Source organism: Lampris incognitus, chromosome 17 (assembly GCF_029633865.1).
Source record: "Lampris incognitus isolate fLamInc1 chromosome 17, fLamInc1.hap2, whole genome shotgun sequence".
In the NCBI taxonomy this organism is placed as follows: Eukaryota; Metazoa; Chordata; class Actinopteri; order Lampriformes; family Lampridae; genus Lampris; species Lampris incognitus.
In genome coordinates, this window is record NC_079227.1 from 23139109 (window position 1) to 23161203 (window position 22095).

General features: G+C 45.5%; 1 protein-coding gene across 1 annotated transcript in view; it reads left to right on the plus strand.

Moving 5' to 3' along the window:
• Positions 1-22095, plus strand: part of sdk2b (sidekick cell adhesion molecule 2b) — a 114324-nt gene that overhangs the window by 72560 nt on the left and 19669 nt on the right. The window contains exons 17-35 of the mRNA XM_056297183.1: positions 230-345; positions 1639-1834; positions 2340-2438; positions 3186-3377; positions 5553-5674; positions 6275-6384; positions 7212-7362; positions 8427-8664; positions 9860-9975; positions 10263-10452; positions 14439-14537; positions 15158-15352; positions 16483-16684; positions 17441-17544; positions 18256-18326; positions 19007-19142; positions 20497-20553; positions 21184-21285; positions 21668-21783. Of these exons, the coding sequence (XP_056153158.1) occupies positions 230-345; positions 1639-1834; positions 2340-2438; positions 3186-3377; positions 5553-5674; positions 6275-6384; positions 7212-7362; positions 8427-8664; positions 9860-9975; positions 10263-10452; positions 14439-14537; positions 15158-15352; positions 16483-16684; positions 17441-17544; positions 18256-18326; positions 19007-19142; positions 20497-20553; positions 21184-21285; positions 21668-21783 (2612 nt within the window). The remainder of the gene's footprint in view (positions 1-229; positions 346-1638; positions 1835-2339; positions 2439-3185; positions 3378-5552; positions 5675-6274; positions 6385-7211; positions 7363-8426; positions 8665-9859; positions 9976-10262; positions 10453-14438; positions 14538-15157; positions 15353-16482; positions 16685-17440; positions 17545-18255; positions 18327-19006; positions 19143-20496; positions 20554-21183; positions 21286-21667; positions 21784-22095) is intronic.

Genomic DNA, 22095 nt, shown 5'->3' on the forward strand with positions numbered 1-22095 from the left:
AGAAAAAGTAAAGCGAGAGTGGACAAATTGTCCCCAGTCCTAGAGAGTATATATGACACCAGAAAGAGACAGAGTGAAGGCACATTCTGCCTTGACCTGTGCAGGACCAATCGATACTTGACATCGAAATACACACAGGCAGACTTCCAGCAGCCAAATGAAAGGTGCCCTGACATCTTTAGCTTGCCCTCCCCCTTTGACTCTCCTTGTCTGTCTCTTCCTCTCCCAGTACCCACTATCGCCCCTGGAAACGTACAAGCGGAGGCAGTTAACTCCACAACCATCCGTTTCACCTGGACAGCCCCCAACCCTCAGTTCATCAATGGCATCAACCAGGGCTACAAGGTCAGTCCTGCTGCCGTGCCGCCGACGTCGGCCATCACATGCATTGACAAGAGCTGTCAGAGTTGATCTTGTAACGTTGCACGTCAAGAAGGAGAGACGAGCTGGGTGGAGGGGGGGGTTGCACGGCATCAAGAAGGATGGGCTTAGTTGTTCCTCTTGTCTGTGTGAGGTCATTCCCTTTTATCTTTCAATCGTTTTGTGTGGATCTTACGGGGAACGGGGGCACGTGCTATGATGAATGTCTTCATTATTTTGTCATAGACACTCGAATGTCATTCATCTTTCTGTCTACTGTGTGTACTTGATTGAAACGAATGTATTCCAGGGGGACTTTTAGAGCGCCGGCCAAAGCGTACTTCTATTTTCCCTTTGACTATGTTTGGAATGAATGATGTCATTGTCATTTCTTTTTTCCTCAGTCTATCTCTGTGAATTGCTCTCAGCAGGCCTTACTCAGCTGGCAGTTGGGGTCACTGTATAAACTAGCTCTGAATTTTAAATACAGGATTTTTCCCAAGAGAAAGACCACTGAGCAGCAGGACGGGGGGCGGGGTATGGAGAAAGATAGAAGCAGCGAGATGAAGATAGATGGAGAGAGTGTAGTGAGATGGTTGGAATGCCAAAGATAGAGAGAGAGGAGAGAGCTAATGAGAAAGAGAGGCACGCATCCATCCACCTATCCATCCATTCATTCATCCATCCATCCATCCATCCATGCAACACTGAGCATTCACATTCACAGTCCCCCAGTGCCTCGTGCCAACCCTTCACTCCACTTTCCCACAGAGCCCCTCCTTTGCTCTGGGAACCAGACATAAACCCAAAAGGCTTTCTCTGGGGACTAATTACATAAGCACTTAATTGGTCAATCCAATCTCCAACTCCAGCTCACAAAAGTTGTAGGGTCTGCAATCACTGCGCATTATGGGATGCTATTGTGGCTCAGTCTAAAAATCCCTACCCGCCTCAATAGCCCCTCGCTCTCTGCGGAGCCATTCCAACCTGCCCCCAAGTCCCTCCCTCCAAGACAAAATGTCCTCAGGAAGTGTGTCTCAATATATTTATGAAGTCTGTGATGCCAAATGACTCCCTAGATCAATGATGCATGATAGTAGAGGAGATAAACTCTGTTTTGAGTCAATAAAAGAATGAGAGTAATTAGAGAAATATTCAATTGAGAAATAGTTGGGGGTGGATGGTTTGGGTTCATTTATTTTTTCGGTGTTTTCTTTTTTTTTAGCTGCCTGGTTAATTTTCCTTCTTTGCTGTCTTTTTTTTTTTCTTCTTCTTTAGTTGCTGGCCTGGGAGCCAGGACAAGAAGAGGAGGTTGCCACGGTAACAGTGCGACCCAACTTCCAGGATAGTGTCCATGTGGGTTATGTGGCTGGTCTGAAGAAGTTCACAGAGTACTACACCTCCGTGCTGTGTTTCACCACACCCGGAGATGGACCCCGCAGCCCACCCAGATTCCTGAGGACACATGAAGATAGTAAGTTTAATCTCCCTCTGTCTGTCTTTCTGTCTCTCTCTCTCTCCGCTCTCACCCCTCCTCCTCCCACAATTTCTCACTTACTTTAACTGGTGATTTCCTCAAGGGAGATGCACATGTATTTTCCCCTCCATGCACTCCCGTCTCTCCGTCGTTCTCCCTATTTCCCTGCCGTCTTTTCCCCTCTCTTCTTTAACAGGCAGCTTTCCTCTTCACATCCAGCCCTGTTGGTAAGGGGACATTAGCATCCCACAGTAACAATTCCACTGAGCCAGATCTATTATTCATGCAGGAACTAGTTGTACAAAAGTGCTAATGAACGAGTACATTCTGGCTCCGGCCAAGTTCACCCTAATTGGGACATGTTCTCTCAGAGGGGAAAAAAAAAACCTTGCATGAGCATCGACTTGTCAGCAATCAGTTTTCTCTCTCAAAAAGAACTAATTTTGTTGCTGTAAAAAAACTGTTGTCATATCGACCCTCAATGTGTTGTTTCCTTGTCCAGCCCCTGGTGCTGTGGGTCACCTGAGCTTCACTGAGATCCTGGACACCTCACTCAAAGTCAGCTGGAGGGAGCCCAGCGAGAAAAATGGCGTTCTCACAGGTACGGCCTCATCGTGCTCTGTATTCTTGCAGCAGCTGCAATTTATCCAGCGCTGTCCGTATCAGCGTTATGTCACGAAGAGACCAATTACACAATATAAGGTCAATGTCGCCAGCTGGTCCAATCACTGAGCCAAACCAGGAAGAAAAAAAAAAGTTTTTCAAATGACTCACATACTTCCTGCATTTAATTTTAGCTTCTTGGCCCCTTCTTTCCACCGAACGTTTTTTTCAGCATGAGTTTAAGAACTCTTACACATCAGCCAGAACAAGATGAAATAAAAAAAATACAACTGTCATGTTCATCAAAGATTTACATTTGCAGTTTACAGTAAAAATCACTAAAACATTTTTACTCTACTTTTTTTTTATTATTATATGGTAGATACAAACAGGAAAAAAATGTGTAAAGCATTCCAGTTATTGATTAATTAGGAATTTGACCTAAATGCAATAACCCAAAAGGGACAACGGCATATACATCACTGCTGGACAAGGTTCAAATTACATTAACTTTGAGAGGGCAAGCAGTTGGTGTGTGTCAGTAGGTCTATAATCATTGGCTGATTTAATTACTTTGATTCGATTTTTAATTAAGTTGATTTCATATATCTTCCAGCTTGCCCCAAAGCACACTATCGGATAGCTCCGTTTGTACTATAGTAAAAATGTTGTCGGATAGTTATTTTCCTATAGAGCATATTTCCCTCTCATTCCTATCTGTCCAATGACCTTTCCCATCCTGCAGGCTACCGCATCTCCTGGGAAGAATACAATCGCACCAACACAAGGGTGACCCACTACCTCCCGAATGTCACCTTGGAGTACAGGGTCACCGGGCTCACTGCTCTCACCACCTACACCATCGAAGTGGCAGGCATGACCTCTAAAGGCCAGGGCCACTTGTCCTCCTCCACCATCTCCTCTGGTGTCCCACCAGGTCGGTAGAACCACTGCCAACGTGTGATGCACAACATTCTGAACCGATTAAACAAAGAATTTGGGCAGCACAGTGGTTAGCACAGTTGCCTCACAGCAAGAAGGTCCTGGGTTTGAACCCTGGGGTTGTCCAACCTTGGGGTTCATCCCAGGTTGTCCTCTGTGTGGAGTTTGCATGTTCTCCCTGTGTCTACGTGGGTTTCCTCCGGGTGCTCCAGTTTCCTCCCACAGTCCAAAGACATGTAGGTCAGGTGAATCGGCCGTACTAAATTGTCCCTAGGTATGAATGTGTCGGCCCTGTGATGGACTGGCGGCCTGTCCAGGGTGTTTCCCCGCCTGCCGCCGAATGACTGCTGGGATAGGCTCCAGCATCCCGCGACCCTAATTAGGATAAGTGGCTTGGATAATGGATGAACACAGAATTTTCCATTTCCCGAAATATTCCAACGTCAGATGGTTCAAAAGCCTACTGCCTCATCAGAAACAAAGGGATTTCATCCACTCTGTGGATGTGGTGTATTGTCATGGGGATTAAATCAGTAGTGTTTTTAGCAAAGCCAAAATTTCATTGTAACAAAAACATATAAAACATGACTGTGCTCAGACTAACAGTCTAGTCACAAACTCATATAGAGCATTTTGCAATTTCAGTGTGATTTCTCTCCCCACCCCCCCACCCACCCACCCACTGAATGCATAATAGCCATTACTGAGTCGTGCAGTCGGTATTTACTTTGGTAAACCTGTAGATTTACTGTCTCACATCTAACTGAGTGAACACACCCCGTGTCGACTGGCGCCAGACACAATGAAACTGGACGCCGGTCAGCACAAGCTGCGACAGAACCATAAAACACCCAGAAAATCAACCAGCCAATACCAACACATAAAGCACCAACACATAAAGCACCAACACAAGCGAGGTGGCCCAACACACACCTAAGCCCCAAGCTAGAAAATAAGAGTCCCCATGGGGTCATTTCCAACAATTTTGTCTTTAATGATTTCAAGCTAAATCTTATCACAGCAATGCAAAAACCTCACTCGCTCATTATAGAGGCATTTACACCATGTAAGTTTGTGACAGCTGTCAAATTAATGATTGTTAGATTATAAAGCTGCAGTTATAGTCCACTGACTGATGATTACTCTCGTTTGTGTAATGATACTGCCTACACTGTGCGCCCGCAGCTCCCGCGCCTGTGCTTCAGATGGGAACGCCGGTCATGTAAATGAATAAGTAGTGCCGATTAAACAGTGGAGGCTTTTAATGTATGCATTTAATTAGAGTTGAATAGAACCACATTTGAAGCAACGCAAAAGAAGTTGCTTCCCCATTGCTTACTGTGCCCATGGGAGCAAGTCCATCTCGATAAGATGAGGCCGGTGTCTATGCAATGTCACGCTTTGGTGTTCGCATACCTCCGTAACAAGGATTTATGTAAATGTTCGGTTGCATTGCTAAATTGGGGGCACGTGAAGATAAACCAAATGTTGACTTCGAGCGAAGTAGGAGAGAAATAAGATGGAAGAGGAAATATTTCTTACATTAGTATTTGTGAGCGCACACACACACACACACACACACACACACACACACACACACACACACACACACACACACACACACACACACACAAAGCTCCCTCCTGCTGTCATTTGATTTTGCCATTTTCAGAGTCGTTTCCCCTACAAGATTTCCAGGGAATAATCCATGCTTATTGTTTACTCAGCTAAAGTGTAAACAGTAGGATATTAGATTGAATCATATCTCCAGATAACTACAATGTAATTGACATTCATGGCATTGTCCCTGTCTGGGTGTTGTTTGTAAGCATCTTCCCTCATGCTAATCTCATTTTGCTGTCTTAGCTGAAGTGAGGAGTTCAAGGAATACAGAGTATTTTGTCAGAGCAACCTTCTTTTGCATGCAGTATCTGTCTAACCACAAGAGAGCGCTGCAGTAGAAACATTTTCTCAAGCTAACTGTACAAATAAACCCAAGTGTGTGAGATGTGATCAGACAAAATGTCAACACCAACATTAAACTGAGCTTCAGAATGGCACATTAGAGATGCGCTCTGCAGTCAGCGGTTGTCCGGTGTTGTGTTGTCTTGGCTGTCTTTCTTTACTTTGTTCTAGCCCTTTTTATCTCTGTCCCACTCTTTCTCCACAGAGCTCCCCGGCCCGCCCACCAACATGGCCATCTCCAACATCGGCCCTCGGTCCGTCACCCTGCAGTTCAAACCTGGCTATGATGGCAAGACCTCTATCTCTCGTTGGCAAGTAGAGGCCCAGGTAAGACACATTTATTTGAAAAAGTAGTCCCCCAGCTAAAAACAGCGGCGCTACAGTGCAGCGGAATAACATTTTATAACAACGTACAGATGGTGACTGCTTTAGAGGACCACAGTGGTCCATTACTGAAGCCCCCCCCCCCCCCAATTTTGTACACTTGCCTTACTACAGCTGCACCGTTGTTTTGCATTCCACAACGAATTGGTAGGAAAATTATACAGCCCTAATGGGACGAATATAGACGCAGGTTAGAGTTGGCTTACGTCTAGAATATAATAATATTAATGTCAAGCATTTTTATAAAGCACTTTTTAAAACGTGTGTTATACAGGGAACCCCTTTGCAAAACAACAATAATGAATTCACTGGTAAAACAATACCAGTAGGAATAAATGCAATGACACAATAATAGGCTCAGAAAAAAGGCTGGCATTAATAAGTGAGGTTTTTTTTTAAGAGTTTTAAAAGTTGACACAGATTCGCCAGTCTGGGTTGCTTGGAAGGGCCCTTCCATATATATATGTGGCAACAGGTGAATGATTTAATACTGCTGCCCAGTTAAGTACCTCTGTGTCCCGATGGGGTGCTCTCTTGCCCCAGGTTGGGGCGACTGGAGAAAATGAGGACTGGGTGATGGTGCACCAGCTGTCCAACGAACCTGAAGCCCGCTCCTTGGAGGTGCCGGGTCTTAACCCATACACCTTCTACAGGTGAGAAAACTGCATCCACTTTAACACACATGACTATGTTTATATACTAGTATGTACAAACACCTTCACATACACACACACACAAGCAATAAACACATTTATAGCTCGTATCAGTCCGAGGATCGCATTGAGGATAACCCTACTCGTGAATCCCCCTGTGTAACGAGAATAAACAGAAAACAGTGTCAAGATAACATGCGGTTCCTGAAAAACAACAACAGACGAGATAAGCTGCTGCATGTGCACCTGAATATCACAGCTAATGTCAGCAGCACGTTGCAGGAACCTTATCTTGCGTGGGTAAGCGCTCACGCCGGTTATTACTGTTTGCACCATTAATGTTTACAGTTCACGCATGACCTTTATCACGATGGCCTAGCGTGTGGGGTAACACACTCAATAAATAATCGCTTAACAGTTGAGTAAGGTAATCCCTTGAGCCTCACCGTGCCACACTTCACTATTCCTGCATCAGCGCAGCCACTTTACATTTCAGAAGAGTTAAATGTCATACTGAGCAAAAATGTCTTCTTCTTGTGTATTCCCCCTCAGATGCAAACACACTCCCACACAACGTCACATGAGCTTATCCACTCACTCGTGCACACATGCATTTGTGTATCCTGTATGTGATCTCAACCTCTGTACACCGAGTCCCCTTGCGGAAGCGATGCATAAGCGTTTTGATAATGCTGGTGTCGTGAATTCCCCGACTACGAGAAGCTGTCAGCGAGCCGGCTTTCCAGATCAGATCCAACCGTTCCTTCCAGCTGAGTTTTTGGAGGTTTTATCCTAACGTCCATTGGCGTTTTAACTCCAACCACCAGATTCCGTATGCGTCAAGTGAACATTGTGGGCACCAGTCCTCCCAGCCAGCCCTCCAGGCAGATCCAGACCCTGCAGGCCCCTCCGGACATGGCCCCTGCCAACGTCACTCTGCGGACAGCCAGTGAGACTAGCCTCTGGCTCCGATGGGTGGTAAGTAGAAAAAGTACTGTCTGTTAAAGGTCATAGCAGTTGAAGGAAATGCCTCTTACTATATCTATATATTTGTATCACCATTTCAGTCTTTAAAAGAGTATAAGAATAGGAGGAATAGTAAAAGGACTTGGAGTAGGGTTGAGTGATTGTGTATCAGCTGCACAAATCAACACAGTGACCATCAAACACGTTTGAAAACTGAGATTAAAAACCCAGCAACTTAAAAACATGATTATGGGGCATCCGGGTGGCGCAACGGTCTATTCCGTTGCCTACCAACACGGGAATCGCCGGTTCGAGTCCCCGTGTTACCTCCGGCTTGGTCGGGCATCCCTACAGACACAATCGGCCGTGTCTGCGGGTGGGAAGCCGGATGTGGGTATGTGTCCTGGACACTGCACTAGTGCCTCCTCTGGTCAGTCGGGGTGCCTGGTCAAGGGGCAGGGGGAACTGGGGGGAATAGCGTGATCCTCCCACGTGCTGCGTCCCCCTGGTGAAACTCCTCCCTGTCAGGTGAAAAGAAGCGGCTGGCGACTCCACATGTATCAGAGGAGGCATGTGTTAGTCTGCAGCCCTCCCCGGATCGGCAGAGGGGGTGGAGCAGCGACCGGGACGGCTCGAAAAAGTGGGGTAATTGGTCGGGTACAATTGGGGAGAAAAAAAAGGGGGGGGAGAATATAAGAATAGGAGGAATGGTAAAAGGGCTTGGAGTAGGGTTGTGTGATTGTGTATCAACTGCACAAATTAGAACAGTGACCATCAATTAATCAAGCGTGTTTGAAAACTGGGATTAAAACCCCAATAACATAAAAACATGATAATAATCTGTGCAGCGGTTTGATCTCGGAGTTTGATCTCAAAGGTCCAGCGGTTTCTACGATGAACAGAGAAATTCTTGTGGCTTGCGTTAATTATCACCTGAGGCGATGTTAACAGGAAAAAAAAAAGTACTTCTTTCACATGAGGGGTTGAACTTTGTTGGGTTTTAAATTTCAAGCATTTCTCTGCCCAGTGATCTTTGTCTCATTTACATCTTGTTGACCTCTCTTTCCCCTGTCCAGCCTCTGCCCGAGTGGGAGTACAACGGGAACCCAGAGCTGGTGGGTTACAGGGTGCAGTACTCCCGTTCAGGCTCGCAGGGCCGGGCTCTGACTCACGTCATCGCTGATCGTCTGGAAAGAGAGTTCACCATCGAGGACTTGGAGGAGTGGACGGAGTATGAGGTCAGAGTCCAGGCCATCAATGGCATCGGAACCGGACCCTGGAGCACGCCGGTCAAGGGCAGAACGAGGGAGTCCGGTGAGAGGCACCTCCTCCATCACCCTGTATAAGAAAGTCTGATTGAAAATTCATGGCTGTTAAGTTAAGGTTCTGAAGTATTTGTCGAAAAATGCATTCCCTCTCTCTTGGTTACATTAATTTGTGCAGACCTCTCAAGATATCAGCATATCATCAAGTTCTTTCCAAGAGTCAATGATTTACAAATCACATGTGAGATATTTGTGCCAGGCTTGGTGAAAAACAACCGAGACATTCCCATTAAAACTCCCAATATCTTCCATCCATTTTATGAACATTCAAAGGCCACTCGGATCATTTTGATATCCTAAGAGAAATAAGTTTTTCTTCATGGAATATCTGCATTACGAGATATATTGGAAGTAACAAACATACAATTATGTGGTTTGCATTCCACCAAGTGTGGATCCTTGTGTGGCCACACTGCTCAAACGCCCGACTGAAGCCCTCTTTTATCAACCCACCTCTTTGCAGGCAAGAGTGTTTTTCATCCATCCCCTTAAAACCAGAATCCAAACTGTCTGCCTTCCTTCTCAGCTGCCCTCCTCTCTCTCTCTCTCTCTCTCTCTCTCTCTCTCTCTCTCTCTCTCTCTCTCTCCCCCCCCCCCCCCTTCTCTTGGCTCACGCTCTCGCTTAAGTTACCAGACCTTCGGTAGGGAGGAATGGAGTGATTGGAGGGAGTAAGGGAGGGAGTCGGAGGAAATTGGGAACACATGGGCTAGAAGGTGGAATTCCTATCCTCTTTTTTTCCACTCACTCTTGCAAATTCTTAGGAATCAGTGCATTATGTCCAGGGATGAGCGCCAAGGAAGGGGAAAGGGTCTGCTCATACAGTCTGCTTTTTCTGGCTTCCACTATGCCTGGCTGCCCCAGTGTGCCTCGATGGTTCACCAGGACTTCTGGAGCCACACACACACTCATGCACAAGCACAGAGACACACACACAACCATCTACACAAAGAAAACACACTGCCAAAAGTTGATGGCTGAAATGGGTCTCATTTTTTAATGCTCTTTCTCACACCCACTCACATATTTTTAATAAAAATTTGGAAACGTTCAGATATGCTGATACAAACACATACACAAACACCGGGAGCAGTGTGAAGCCTGAGGCAGAACTGTCCAAGACTCTTAGAAATAGTTGTTTAAACATATTTTGTTCCTCCCTTTTCACTTTCGTGCCATTTTTCAGTCCCCTCTTTTGGACCCACAAATATATCGGCCTTTGCCACCACCTCGAGCAGTATCCTGGTGCGCTGGTTCGAGGTCCCTGAGCCAGACAGAAATGGACTCATCCTGGGGTACAAGGTATGCGTGGACACAGTTGCATTGCCTTGCATGGTCGCATTCATTCACACTGGGCCACAGTGCAGCAGCCGGAATAAGGCTCTTTGTTCAGGAAGTGCTAACAGTTCACATCTGATTTATTTCTTTAATATTATACAACAGAGGAAGAGAGGCTCAAATGTGGAGAAAGAGGTTATAATATGGTATCGTGAGCCACCAGCATACCTGTCTTCAAATTCCTTTTCCCTCCACCTCTCTTCATGTCTTGTTCCCTTGTTCCTTGTCCTCTTATTCCCTCTTTTTATCAGGTGGTGTACAAAGAGAAGGACTCAGATAGTGCAGTACGGTTTTGGACGGTGGAAGGGAACGCCAGCCACAGTGTCCAGCTGACTGGTCTCGGGAAGTACGTGCTCTTTGAGATCCAGGTCTTGGCTTTCACACGCATCGGAGATGGACGGCCCAGCTCACCGCCCATCCTGGAGAGGACTCTGGATGATGGTACGGAAATGAGCCTGAGCATGCAGCTCTCTCCAGATTCTTTGACAATAATGATGTCCTTCGTAAGCCTTAGAAGTTGTGTGACGATAGACAGAAGTTTCCTGTTGCCCGTAACCGGTCACAGCCAGAGCGTCCACGGGGTAAGGCATTCATTAGGTCACCCTTACCCGGGGGATAGTGGGTGTAGATCGGTGTAGACCCCTCTGGCCCATCCGGGCGCCTGCAGCCAAGCAACCGAAAGCATTCTCCCTACGTCTCCTTCGCGGCCTGAAGGTAATGCAATCCATGCGAGGCTTCAGTGTGTAAAATAGCGAGAGCAGCTGACACGAGTTTGAAGGAAGCTGGTGTTACGACTGTCTCCTTCCTGTGGAAACGTGAGCCAGGGGAGTTATTTGACAAGAGTTCCGGCCATATGCCATTGGGTTAATCAGGTGGGATAAGGGGAAAAACTAGAAATAAAATTTAAAAAAAAAGAAGTTTCCTGTTGCACACATGCAAGTTGGCCAACAATTACAATTTGTTTTCTTTTTTCTTTTCTATATAAGCCACTAGGCTTTCCTCATGGATTTGTCCCATTAGCTGGCCATCCTCCTTGGTTTAATTCATTAGCCTGAAAATGTTGACCCAAATATCATGGCCTTTATGATGTTTAAAGCTGGCTAACATATGTGCTGCATGGGGAAAAAAGGTTTCTTTGAAAGAGAGGGAACCTGAATCAGAATCAGAATTCTGACTCAGTTTATTTGAACAAGTATGTGTAGGCCTACACATACAAGGAATTTGACTTGCTCTCCAAGTACTTACACAGAATAGACATACAGCTAAAACAAAGACAACAAGGTTAACGTAAACATTGAACTACTATGTACAGATATAGATGTATATAAGAATTATTTTATCAAAAATGACATTATAACAGGAAGACAATGGTGCAGAGTGCAAAGATGCTGGAAAAAATATGTTAACAGGTTAATTTATATACATGAGGTAGGTGGATATGACAGAATCTGCTTGTATACAATATACAGTATATACAGCGTGCTTAGATTTATTTTTGACAATGATGATATGTTAAAACTATTTAAAATACAGGATATATGATTATATATACTATATAGATACATATAAATAATGTAGTATATAGTAATATACATAATTTAGTATTTGTAGGTACAGTGGATGTTCACTGTTACAGGTATATTGCACAGGGATTGTTTCTGACACTATGATTGTTTTAAGGGTTCATCAGAGTGACTGTCTGTGGGGAAAAAAACTGTTCTTGTGTCTGGTTGTTTTGGCATACAGTGCTTTGTAGTGCCTACCAGAGGGGAGGAGTTGGAACAGGTTGTGATGGGTCTGCAGTGATGCTGATTGTGACTGTGTTGGATGCCCACTTTTGGTCATAGTAGATTGTGAATCCCAGAAACCTGAAGGTTTCCACAGCAGACACAGTGCCATTGAGTATGCAGTGTTGGGGGGGGGGGGTGGGGGGCTCCTCCTCTTCAAGTCCATTGTCATCTCCACAGTTTTGAGTGTGTTCAGCTCCAGGTTGTTATAACCGTACCAGAGGGCTAACTGTCCAACCTCCCGTCTGTCTGCAGACTCATCACTGTCCCGGATAAGGCTGATGATTGTTGTGTCATCTGCAAACTTCAGGAGTTTAACAGACAGGTCTCCTGAGGTGCAGTCTTTTGTGTAGAGGAAGAAGCACAGAGGGGACAGCACACATTCCTGGGGGGCGCTAGTGCTGATTGACCAGGTGCTGAATGTGATTTTGCCCAGCCTCACCTGCTGCCTCCTGTCTGTCAGGAAGTTTGCTATCCACTGACAGGTGGGGTCAGGCACTGTGAGCTGGGTGAGTCTGATGAATAGGACTTCTAGGATGATGGCGTTGGACACCGAGCTGAACTCTACGAACAGGATACTTGTGCACATCCCTGGGGAGCCGAGTTGTTGCAGGATGTAGTGCAGTCCCATGTTGACTGCGTCACCCACTGACCTGTTTGGCTGGTAGGCAAACTGCAGGGTGTCAACCAGGGGGCCTGTGATGTCCTTCAGGTGGGTCAACACCAGTCTCTCGAAGGACTTCATGACCACAGATATCAGGGCGATGGGCCTGTAGTCGTTCAGTCCAGTGATGGAGGGTTTCTTGGGGACTGGGATGATAGTGGAGTGTTTGAAGCCAGAGGGGACTTCACACAGCTCCAGTGATCTGTTGAAGAGCCGTGTGAAGGTGGGGGCCAGCTGGTCTGCGCAGACTTTCAGACAGGAGGGTGACACACAGTTGGGGCCTGGTGGAGTTGGAGTAGGTGAAGGGTGTAAAAGTGGGCTGATCAAACCTGCAGTAAAGCACATTCAAGTCGTTAGCTAGTTGAAGGTTCTCTACAGTATGGGGGGAGGGTTTCCTGTAGTTGGTGTAGTCTTGCAGGCCTCTCCACACACATGCAGGATCATTAGCTGAAAACCTGTTTCTCAGCTTGTCAGTATAGCCCCATTTGGCTACTCTGATCTCCTTTGTCAGTGTGTTTCTGGCTTGATTGTACAGGATCCTAGCTCCACTCCTGTAGGCCCCCTCCTTGGCCTGACGAAGCTGCCTTAAGTTTTGCTGTGAACCAAGGCTTATTGTTATTGAAGGTGCAGAAAGTTTTTTGTGAAAATATCACAATAAGTTCGTAGATGTCAGTAAGTTCGTTCAGGTCTGTAGATGCAGCCTCAAAAACACTCCCATCGGTGCAGTCAAAGCAGGCCTGGAGCTCCAGTTTTGACTCATTGGTCTATCTCCTCACAGTTTTAACCACAGGCTTGGCAGATTTTAGTTTCTGCTCGTAGGTTGGTAGAAGATGAACCAGACAGTGACAAGAGAGTCCCAAAGCTGCACGGGGGACAGAATGATAGGCGTCCTTTAATATTGTGTAGCAATGATCCAGTGTGTTTTTGTCCCTGGTGGGATACTTAACGTGCTGTCTGTATTTTGGCAGTTCATGGCTGAGGTTTGCTCTGTTAAAATCCCCGAGGATAATGAGAAGGGAGTCTGGATGTTTGTGCTCCATGTTTATTATCTGGTCAGCCAGGTGTTGTAACGCCTCACTAACACAGGCCTGGGGTGGACAACACCAGCCAGAATAAATGATGTAAACTCCTGCGGTGAATAAAATGGTTTCCAGTCAATGAAAATGGTCTGTACGTGAGGGCTACATGATTTCTTCAACACTGTGACATCTGCACACCAACCTTCGTTTATGTAGAAGCAGATTCCACCTCCTCGTTTGTCCCCGTTAGCTCCATTTCACAGTCTGCACTGATGAGTTAGGAGTGCGGCAGATGGAGTGAGCTGTTCCGACCATGCTCTCAAAGCCAGGTTTCAGTGAGGCCCAGGGCAGCAGATCTGGAAAAGTCCGTGTTTGTTCTGTTGAGGAGCAGCAGTTTGTCCATCTTTGTTGTGCAGAGAGTGGACATCCGCCAGGTGGATTGACAGGAGTACAGTTCAAAATCCCCATTGTCACAGTTTAACGAGCACTCTGGCTCGATTCCCCTGTCAAAGCCCACACAGTTGCTGCTCCTCCAACTAAACATTCGGGGAAACTTATTGGTTCAATGAACAACAGTAAAAAAAAAAAAGTCTGACCAGTGGATAGTCGGAGGGTTAAAAGTTCTTCCCTGCTGAATGTGCTCAGAGAGTGAGAGCTGGAAACTAAACAAACAAAAACAGGGAAAGTACTAGAGAGCACAGAACCGAGGCTGCCGTCTGGGGTGTCATCTTGAGATCAAACCGTTGTGCAAATTGTAGTAGTGTGCAGCACTGATAAACTTAATGAAAATGCACGCTCTTTTTTTTTCTCAATACCACAGTTATTTACTATACTACCTTTTGACTAGCAAGTAAATTCACTATTCAAAACATTTACGTCTAAGCCCATTTGGATTTACAAATCTCTGTTTATAGTTACTGTAGAATTATAAACCAAGAAAATCTGTTTGTCCCGTAGTGCCGGGACCTCCTGTGGGCATCCTCTTTCCCGAGGTGCGGACCACTTCAGTGCGGCTTATTTGGCAGTCCCCTTCCCAGCCCAACGGTATCATCCTGGGTAAGTAAACCAAGTGCATTATACAGGCTTTATCTGTGGCATTTAGAACAACGATGTAAAAGTTTGAAATATGTGTAACCCTTTTGCTTGCAACAACATGGTTCCTTTGAGCATTCGTCCAAGGATTTTGTCCAAGAAAATCGTTTTTATAAGCACCTGGAATCTTAAAGGTTACTAAATATTTGAGGTATTCTTGATTTAGGTTTTTAAGCTGCTAACCAAAGGGCATTTGACTTGGCATGCTACACTGATAACTTTTCAGCTGCACAGAGAATATTATCTCAAAAGATTTGGCCTATTGATTGGAAACAAACAGATCTTACTGTCTCCAATCGATACTCTAGGCAGTTGGGTACTTTAATTTGTTTACTAGGTAGCGATTCAGCACAGCGCCTCCAAAATATTTGATTTATCCTGTCTGTACACTGTACTGCACAGTTTGCTCAATTAGATACGTAAACAAAATGCTGCTGATTCGTAGACAGACCAGCCACAGACCACAAATGCTTCAAATACTTGAAATAGATTTTTTAACCGAGCAGTAAGTGAATAATTGAACTTGTTATGACTTAAACCACCAAATAACAACATACTTTTCCATGTCCTCAACCACCCTGCAGCCTATCAGATCACATACCGCCTGAACTCCACCAATAGCAACACAGCTACAGTGGATGTGCTGAATCCCAGCTCTCGCCAGTACACGGTGACGGGCCTCAAGCCCGAATCGGTCTATGTGTTTCGTATCACCGCCCAAACTCGCAAGGGATGGGGCGAGGCCGCGGAGGCTCTGGTAGTCACCACAGAGAAAAGAGGTAACCATGACATGTGTGTTAACTCTAGCAAAAATGTCTTGATGCATGCTCAATAATCCAGGTAAGGAAATCAGTTCACCTGGACACAACGTTTGGCGGGGGAAATGTTTCATCACTCGTCCAAGTGACTTTGTTAGTCTCAGCGGACCGCAGGTTGCCATCTTACGATGCTGTGATTGCAACTATTCCCCAATCCTCTGTGAATAGTACACATGGCCATTGGAACTCTAGTTAATGGTCACGCCAATTTGCATATGAAACCAATCGTTGGTTTCGCTCGTTATGCAACGGTATCGTTTATAAGGGTGGGGATACGGGCAGTCAGTTGAGACTGGAGAGGTCACTTAGATGAGTGATGACACGTTTCTCCCACTAAACGTTGTGTCCAGATGAACTGATATTCACCTTCTGCGATCCAGCAAAAATATTTATTACACCTCTAATATTATTTCTCTGAGCTAGGAGTAGACTAGATTAGGACTGCGAAGTAAGTGGCGGGGGTAACAAACCCCAGTCTAAGAGAAAACACAGCTGGGATAGCCGAATACAGTTGCTGTTTAGGTGTAGGTGTGTAATCTCAGTGTTGACACATTGGAGAGAACTGAGCAAGGTCAGTGTGATGTTTAATTCATTTCCAGTCACCAGTCCATTAAGCAGATGTGTTTTCTAACGCACTGTTTGTGTCCTGTGGGTGTTTATCAGAGGGACTCTCGCTCAGTTCTTGCAAAGAATAAATCCATCTACTCCCCTCTTCCAAATCGCTTATTTTGTTACTTTCAGTAAATCAATTACATTTCATTTATCCACCTTGTAAAACTTTGTGAAAAAAATGAGTAGCAGATGATAACTTTCCAGTTTTTCCCTCTTATCGAGTGTAAGTTTAACTATGTTAGATAATTCATCCCTGTCTTTTATTTTCAATAAAATTAGGAGTATGAGGTAAACAAATCACAAGGGTTCTGCTCTTTGTGCCGATATAATCTTATTGCGATCACTTGCCTTTTCACATTTTAATCAATTTTGCCTCCCCTATTTCGCCTCACCTCTGTTTCCCAACTGTACCTCCTCCCCTCCTTGCACTAATTTTTCCCTCTCTCCCTCCATTTTTGCACTCTCTTCCCTCTGACCAGCTCGTCCCCAGCCAACCAGCCGTCCCATGGTGCCCCAGGAGGAGGTTCAGGCCCGCCGCGTCTTGTTATCCTGGGAACCGGGCAGCGATGGCCTGTCCCCTGTGCGTTACTACACCGTTCAACTCCGAGAGCTTCCTTACAGAAACTGGACCGTCCACTCAGCCTCTGTCAATCACGAGGCTAGCTCCTACATAGTGGACAGGTACAGGCGGGAATACCTACCAGCAGAGTTTGGTTACAGAACAAGGTTGACGTCCAACAAGAAGGCATTGTATTCGCCTTTGTTGATGCCACATGTCTTATTTGCCGTGCTTTGTGTAGATTGGAGGGGCAGTGGTTCAATTAAAACAACGGTTCAGCTCTCCACGGCCCCCTGTTAATGGAAGCAATCACGGTTTTCAACGCAATTTCAGCGGCGTCTCAGAGACACACAGAACACTGCCCAGTGTTATGGCTGCTAATGGAGTGTTATGTATGCAACATATATAAAGAGAAAATCGTGATTGTTTCCCTTTAAATCACACACTTGTTATAGTCTGCATTTCACCAGAAGGGTTTTATGGGGTGATGTTATCGAGAGTTGCACTATATAGATCAGAATAAAACAACACTATAAGCCATCTGAAGAAATGCTTTTAGGGAGCCAAGCATTTAAATTTAAGGCAAATACCACAAAGAACAGTAAATTCTGCAGACCATAAAATAAGATTAGAACAAATGTACCTTGTAAAAGCTTAATGATACAGTAATTTCTTGTTTCCTAATGTATGGTTAAGGACTTGAGGTGGTTTTCAGCTGTTTCTGGTGGCTCTCATATTACAAGAGCAGAGGTATGTTGTAATGAGCCTCTAGCTCCCTAGGAGAAACCAAATTTCACCAGCGGGGTCCCTGGCTTACTAGGTTTAAGATCCCCAGAAGTAGTAAAGATCAATGTGTTTTCCTGTGCCTCCGTGTCTAGGCTGAAGCCATTTACCTCCTACCAGTTCAGAGTGAAGGCCACCAACGATATAGGAGACAGTGAATACAGCGAGGAGAGCGAGGCCATCACCACTCTACAGGATGGTAAGAGTACTGACGTGTCTCATTCAAACCATGTGATTTTTTTCATTTTATTTTTTTTGTAAACAAGTTAGTCTCTCTGTCACACACACACACACACACATGAACACACACAGGAACACACATACACTTGCACAGACCGAATGAGAATCATGTTTCTTGGCCATGTAAGTTTGCACAAACATAGAATTTGACCCTGGTTTCGTGGCTCTCTCGGTGTACTTAACATAGAATAACAACACGACAATCTTCAGATATATACTCAAGGATTGACTATACAGTCGACATACACACACTTACCCATTTACTACACAGCACATCGCACACAGACACCATGAAACGTGTGTGTGTGCGTGTGTGCGGTTTTATGTAAAAAGTCCCGTCTGAGTAGTCTGTCGGGATGAGTTAGCTTATCGTTCGGATGACACTATTGGCAAAGACACAACAGGTGATGTCATGTGCGGCCCATCTACTGTTGCCCTGAGACTAAACAGCAGCTTTTAAACCTTGGCAAAAATCAGCCTGACGGCTTTAATCTGCTAAAGGTTTGCTCCTTCCGCTTATCTTCAACTCATTCATCAATGAACGCCCTTGTGTTGCTTTTTTAATACCCAGCGAATGCCACTGCCCATGGTTAGATTTGGCCTTTTGAGTTTTGCAGTTTTTCAGACCGATTTGGCTAATTCCCCCTCACTTTTTGCTCTATCTCTCCAGCGCCCGATGAAGCACCTGCGATTCTCTCAGTCACGCCACACACAACAACGTCGGTGCTGATTCGCTGGCAGGTAAGGCGGAGAGATGCAGTTGGCTTAGAGCGTTACACGTCTGCCTCATTGTGAAATCCGCGGAGTTGTCAGAAGGAAGGCCCTAATGAGAGAGCATGACACTACACAGGGTATACTTAAAGCCAATGCAACACACTCTCACATATACCCTCTACTTTCTCCATCTTGCGCTCACATATACCCTCTCTTGCACACACACCTGAATTAACAGGTCATAAAGTGGGAATAGGAGGCCCTGGGCCGCAATCTGGATTTTATGGAGAACACTTGAAGATTTTATAGGGATAGAGGGGTACTTGTTCTCTTTATATTTCACCCCTCTGGGCCTGTTGTCTCTTGTTTTACCATGGGGGTGGGAGGAGATTTCTCCCCGTGAGGCACTTTTGGATGAGCTCAGCCTGCATGGAGGTTTTATTTTTTGTTTATGTATTCCAGGATGTTGCGCCAATGCAGTTAAATTAAAGACCAAAGAACGTACGGTCGTTAAGTGTAATATTGCAGTGGGGAAATATACATGTAAATGATTGTTAAAGGTACATTAACAAGCCATGTTGCTTCAAAGAAAAATATGGGCGCACGACTGGAGCGAAGGTTTGGGGCAGTACAGCGTTTTGCTGGCCTCGGATGTGTAGAAATCCATCACAGTAGACTGTACTGACTCCACTGGTGTTCCCTTGCAGCCCCCCACCGAGGAAAAGATTAACGGTATCCTACTAGGCTTCCGGATTCGATACCGGGAGCTCCTGTATGACCGTCTCCGTAGTTATTCTGTCCGCACTATCAACAGTCCCTCCACCACGTGGGCCGAGCTCACCGGTAAGTGCCGACCTTACTTCGCTCTGTTTAAAGTGAAGCTGTGTTTAAAGTGTTCTCATTCAAAAAAGCAATAAAATTGGTTTGTTGTGGCATACTTGATTGCAAGATGAAAATGGATAAAAGCCAGTTTCTGTTTTGTTCAATTTGGAAGATATTGGGCTCATTTTCATGGAGTGGCTTTCAGGGCGTCTGGGTGGCGTGGCGGTCTATCCCGTTGCCTAGCAACACGGTGATCGCTGGATCGAATTCCCGTGTTACCTCCGGCTTGGTCGGGCGTCCCTACAGACACAATTGGCTGTGTCTGCGGGTAGGAAGCCGGATATGGGTGTGTGTCCTGGTCGCTGCACTAGCGCCTCCTCTGGTCGGTTGGGGGGCCTTTTTGGGGGGAATAGCATGATCCTCCCACGCGCTACGTCCCCCTGGCGAAACTTTTCACTGTCAGGTGAAAAGAAGTGGCTGGCGACTCCACGTGTATCGGAGGAGGCATGTGGTAGTCTGCAGCCCTCCCCGGATTGGCAGAGGGGGGTAAAGCAGTGACTGGGATGGCTCGGAAGAGTGGGGTAATTGGCTGGATACAATTAGGGAAAAAAAGATTGAACCCCCGCCCCCCCCCCAAAAATAATAATGGAGTAGGTTAATTTATTTACCAATTTTTGTTGGGGAAACAAAACACGGCATTGAAATACCTGTCAAAAATGGATGGTGTTGCTGTTGCTAATTGCTGTTCAATCCACAATGGTAGATGTAGGGGGAAAAAAATCTAAATGAAATTCACATTTAGTTCTGAGATAAACACTTTTATGTTGACGTGTTGGCTTCTATCACTTCTCATAATTTATTCTTATTGGAAATTGGGCTTTCATAACATCATTTCACATGAGGAAAAACGCTCACATTGGAGCATTGTGTGTAAAAGATCGCCTGACTTATCCCAACACCTCTCAGCCAAAGCCCTTTTATCTTGTGATTAGTAGCTATCAGCCAAAGCCTGTTATTAGCTTTACTCAGAAGCCGCTCTGTTTCTATTGGTCTGTTTAATCTAGCCTGTAATTTCACTTCGATGGAGTCATTCCGGGACTCTCGCAAACCTATGATCACTCTGATTGTCTGTGGTTTTTATGTCATTGGTGATCATCTCTTCTCAAATAGGAAAATATTGAGCTCAGACACTAATTCAATGGCTCGTCTCTCCACCCTCTCCCTCTTCTTTTTCCCTTCTTCTTTTATGCCTTCTCCTTCTTGCTGCGCTCCTGTGTCCTTCCTCATTTCTGGACACACACACATACATAAACACACATGCACGCACGCACGCACACGCACGCACATGCACGCACACACACATTGGCATCGACAGCCCCATATAGTATACGGAATCTGAGTGACGCAACTCTGACCCAGTATGAGCTGGACAGTAAGTTTTTCCCATGCCTTCGCTTCACACCGCTCTGCTGCATGAGAAACTACACACCTCACATGCCTAAGAATACATACACTTGTGCACATGTGTGCACGTTAGCATGCATGCCGTCATCCACACACTAAAACACACATGGTAATTTGCAATCAAATCCATACCGACGCCTTATTAAGTCAGAAGAAGCCATCTGTATGTTAGCGCTCATCGCCATTGCTCATGCACCTAGCTGCTTTGAATTCCAATACATGCAAAGGCTAAGTTAGATGATACAAATTGACCGAGCTTTGTTTGTCAGCAGTAACGGCGAATTCATGCAGACAATTCTGCTAAAGCCAATTAGAAAGGTCTAAACAGAGGGAAGCTGGGCCACAGGGTGCACATACCTTCTCATTTCAACTTTCCGTTTGGCTTGTACATGTCAGTTTGCTTTGATAAGCATTACAAAACCAGATGGCCGTGTATTTCTCTTGTAATCACGCGTCACAGAACTCAGCAGTCCAGCAATCATAGCCTCACATGCATTATGATGTCTTAGATCTCTTCCTCATAAAACAAATAGGGTAAGGATTTTTTTTTGTGTGCGTGAAGGGGTTACACATCCTTTATTGTTTTGTTTTACTGCAGATCTGAGTAAACACAAGCGCTACGAGATCCGTATGAGTGTATACAACGCGGTGGGCGAGGGGCCAACCAGCCCGCCACACGAGGTGTTTGTGGGAGAGGCAGGTACGTGTGCATGCACCATTTACAAGGGGTGGGCGGGGGGCTTTGGTCATTTCCACTAACATCCTCTTAAAGCCAGAGTTGACATATCACACCACCCTGAATGCAACAGGATTAGGTTTTGTGTGTTTACATACAAGCAGTCTGAGGTTTCAGGTGTAATTTGTCTCTCTCGGGTCCCGGGGCTTTGATCGTGCTGGTTAAAGGAGCTTTAGCTGGATGTTATTTTTCCTGTTCTCTCATTTGGTTTATATCACCGCTTGCCCACACACAGAGTAAGGATGCCAGACAGTAAAGAAAAAACAAAAAAACAACTCACATCTCATACAGAGAAGTCTCAATGTCTATTGGTGTACGCCTTCCTCATGTGATGGACCCTCCACAGTGCCTACAGCGCCACCCCAGAATGTGGCTATTCAGTCAGCCACAGCAACTCAGCTGGATGTGACTTGGGACCCTCCCCCTGTGGACGCTCAGAACGGAGACATCCAAGGCTACAAGGTCAGACTCACATCCAATGAACAATGGCTCCCGCCGTACTGGGATGCGGATTAGCTGTGTTTTAATGGCCCCTTTTCTGATGACAGACAGTTGATCGTCTCAAATTCTGTAGCCATTCTAAGTCCATGAGTGCCCTTCCAACGTCATAGGCATGTGATGTTAATCATCTCTGAAAGTCATAATAATATTTTAGGTATTTAATGGACACTCTTTTCTTACGTTCTTACAATGTTAGGGCATTACTACCATGCTCTTAGGACATGTCACCAAAAGATAAGTAGAGCATAACATAAGTAAGAAGGTATTACTGCC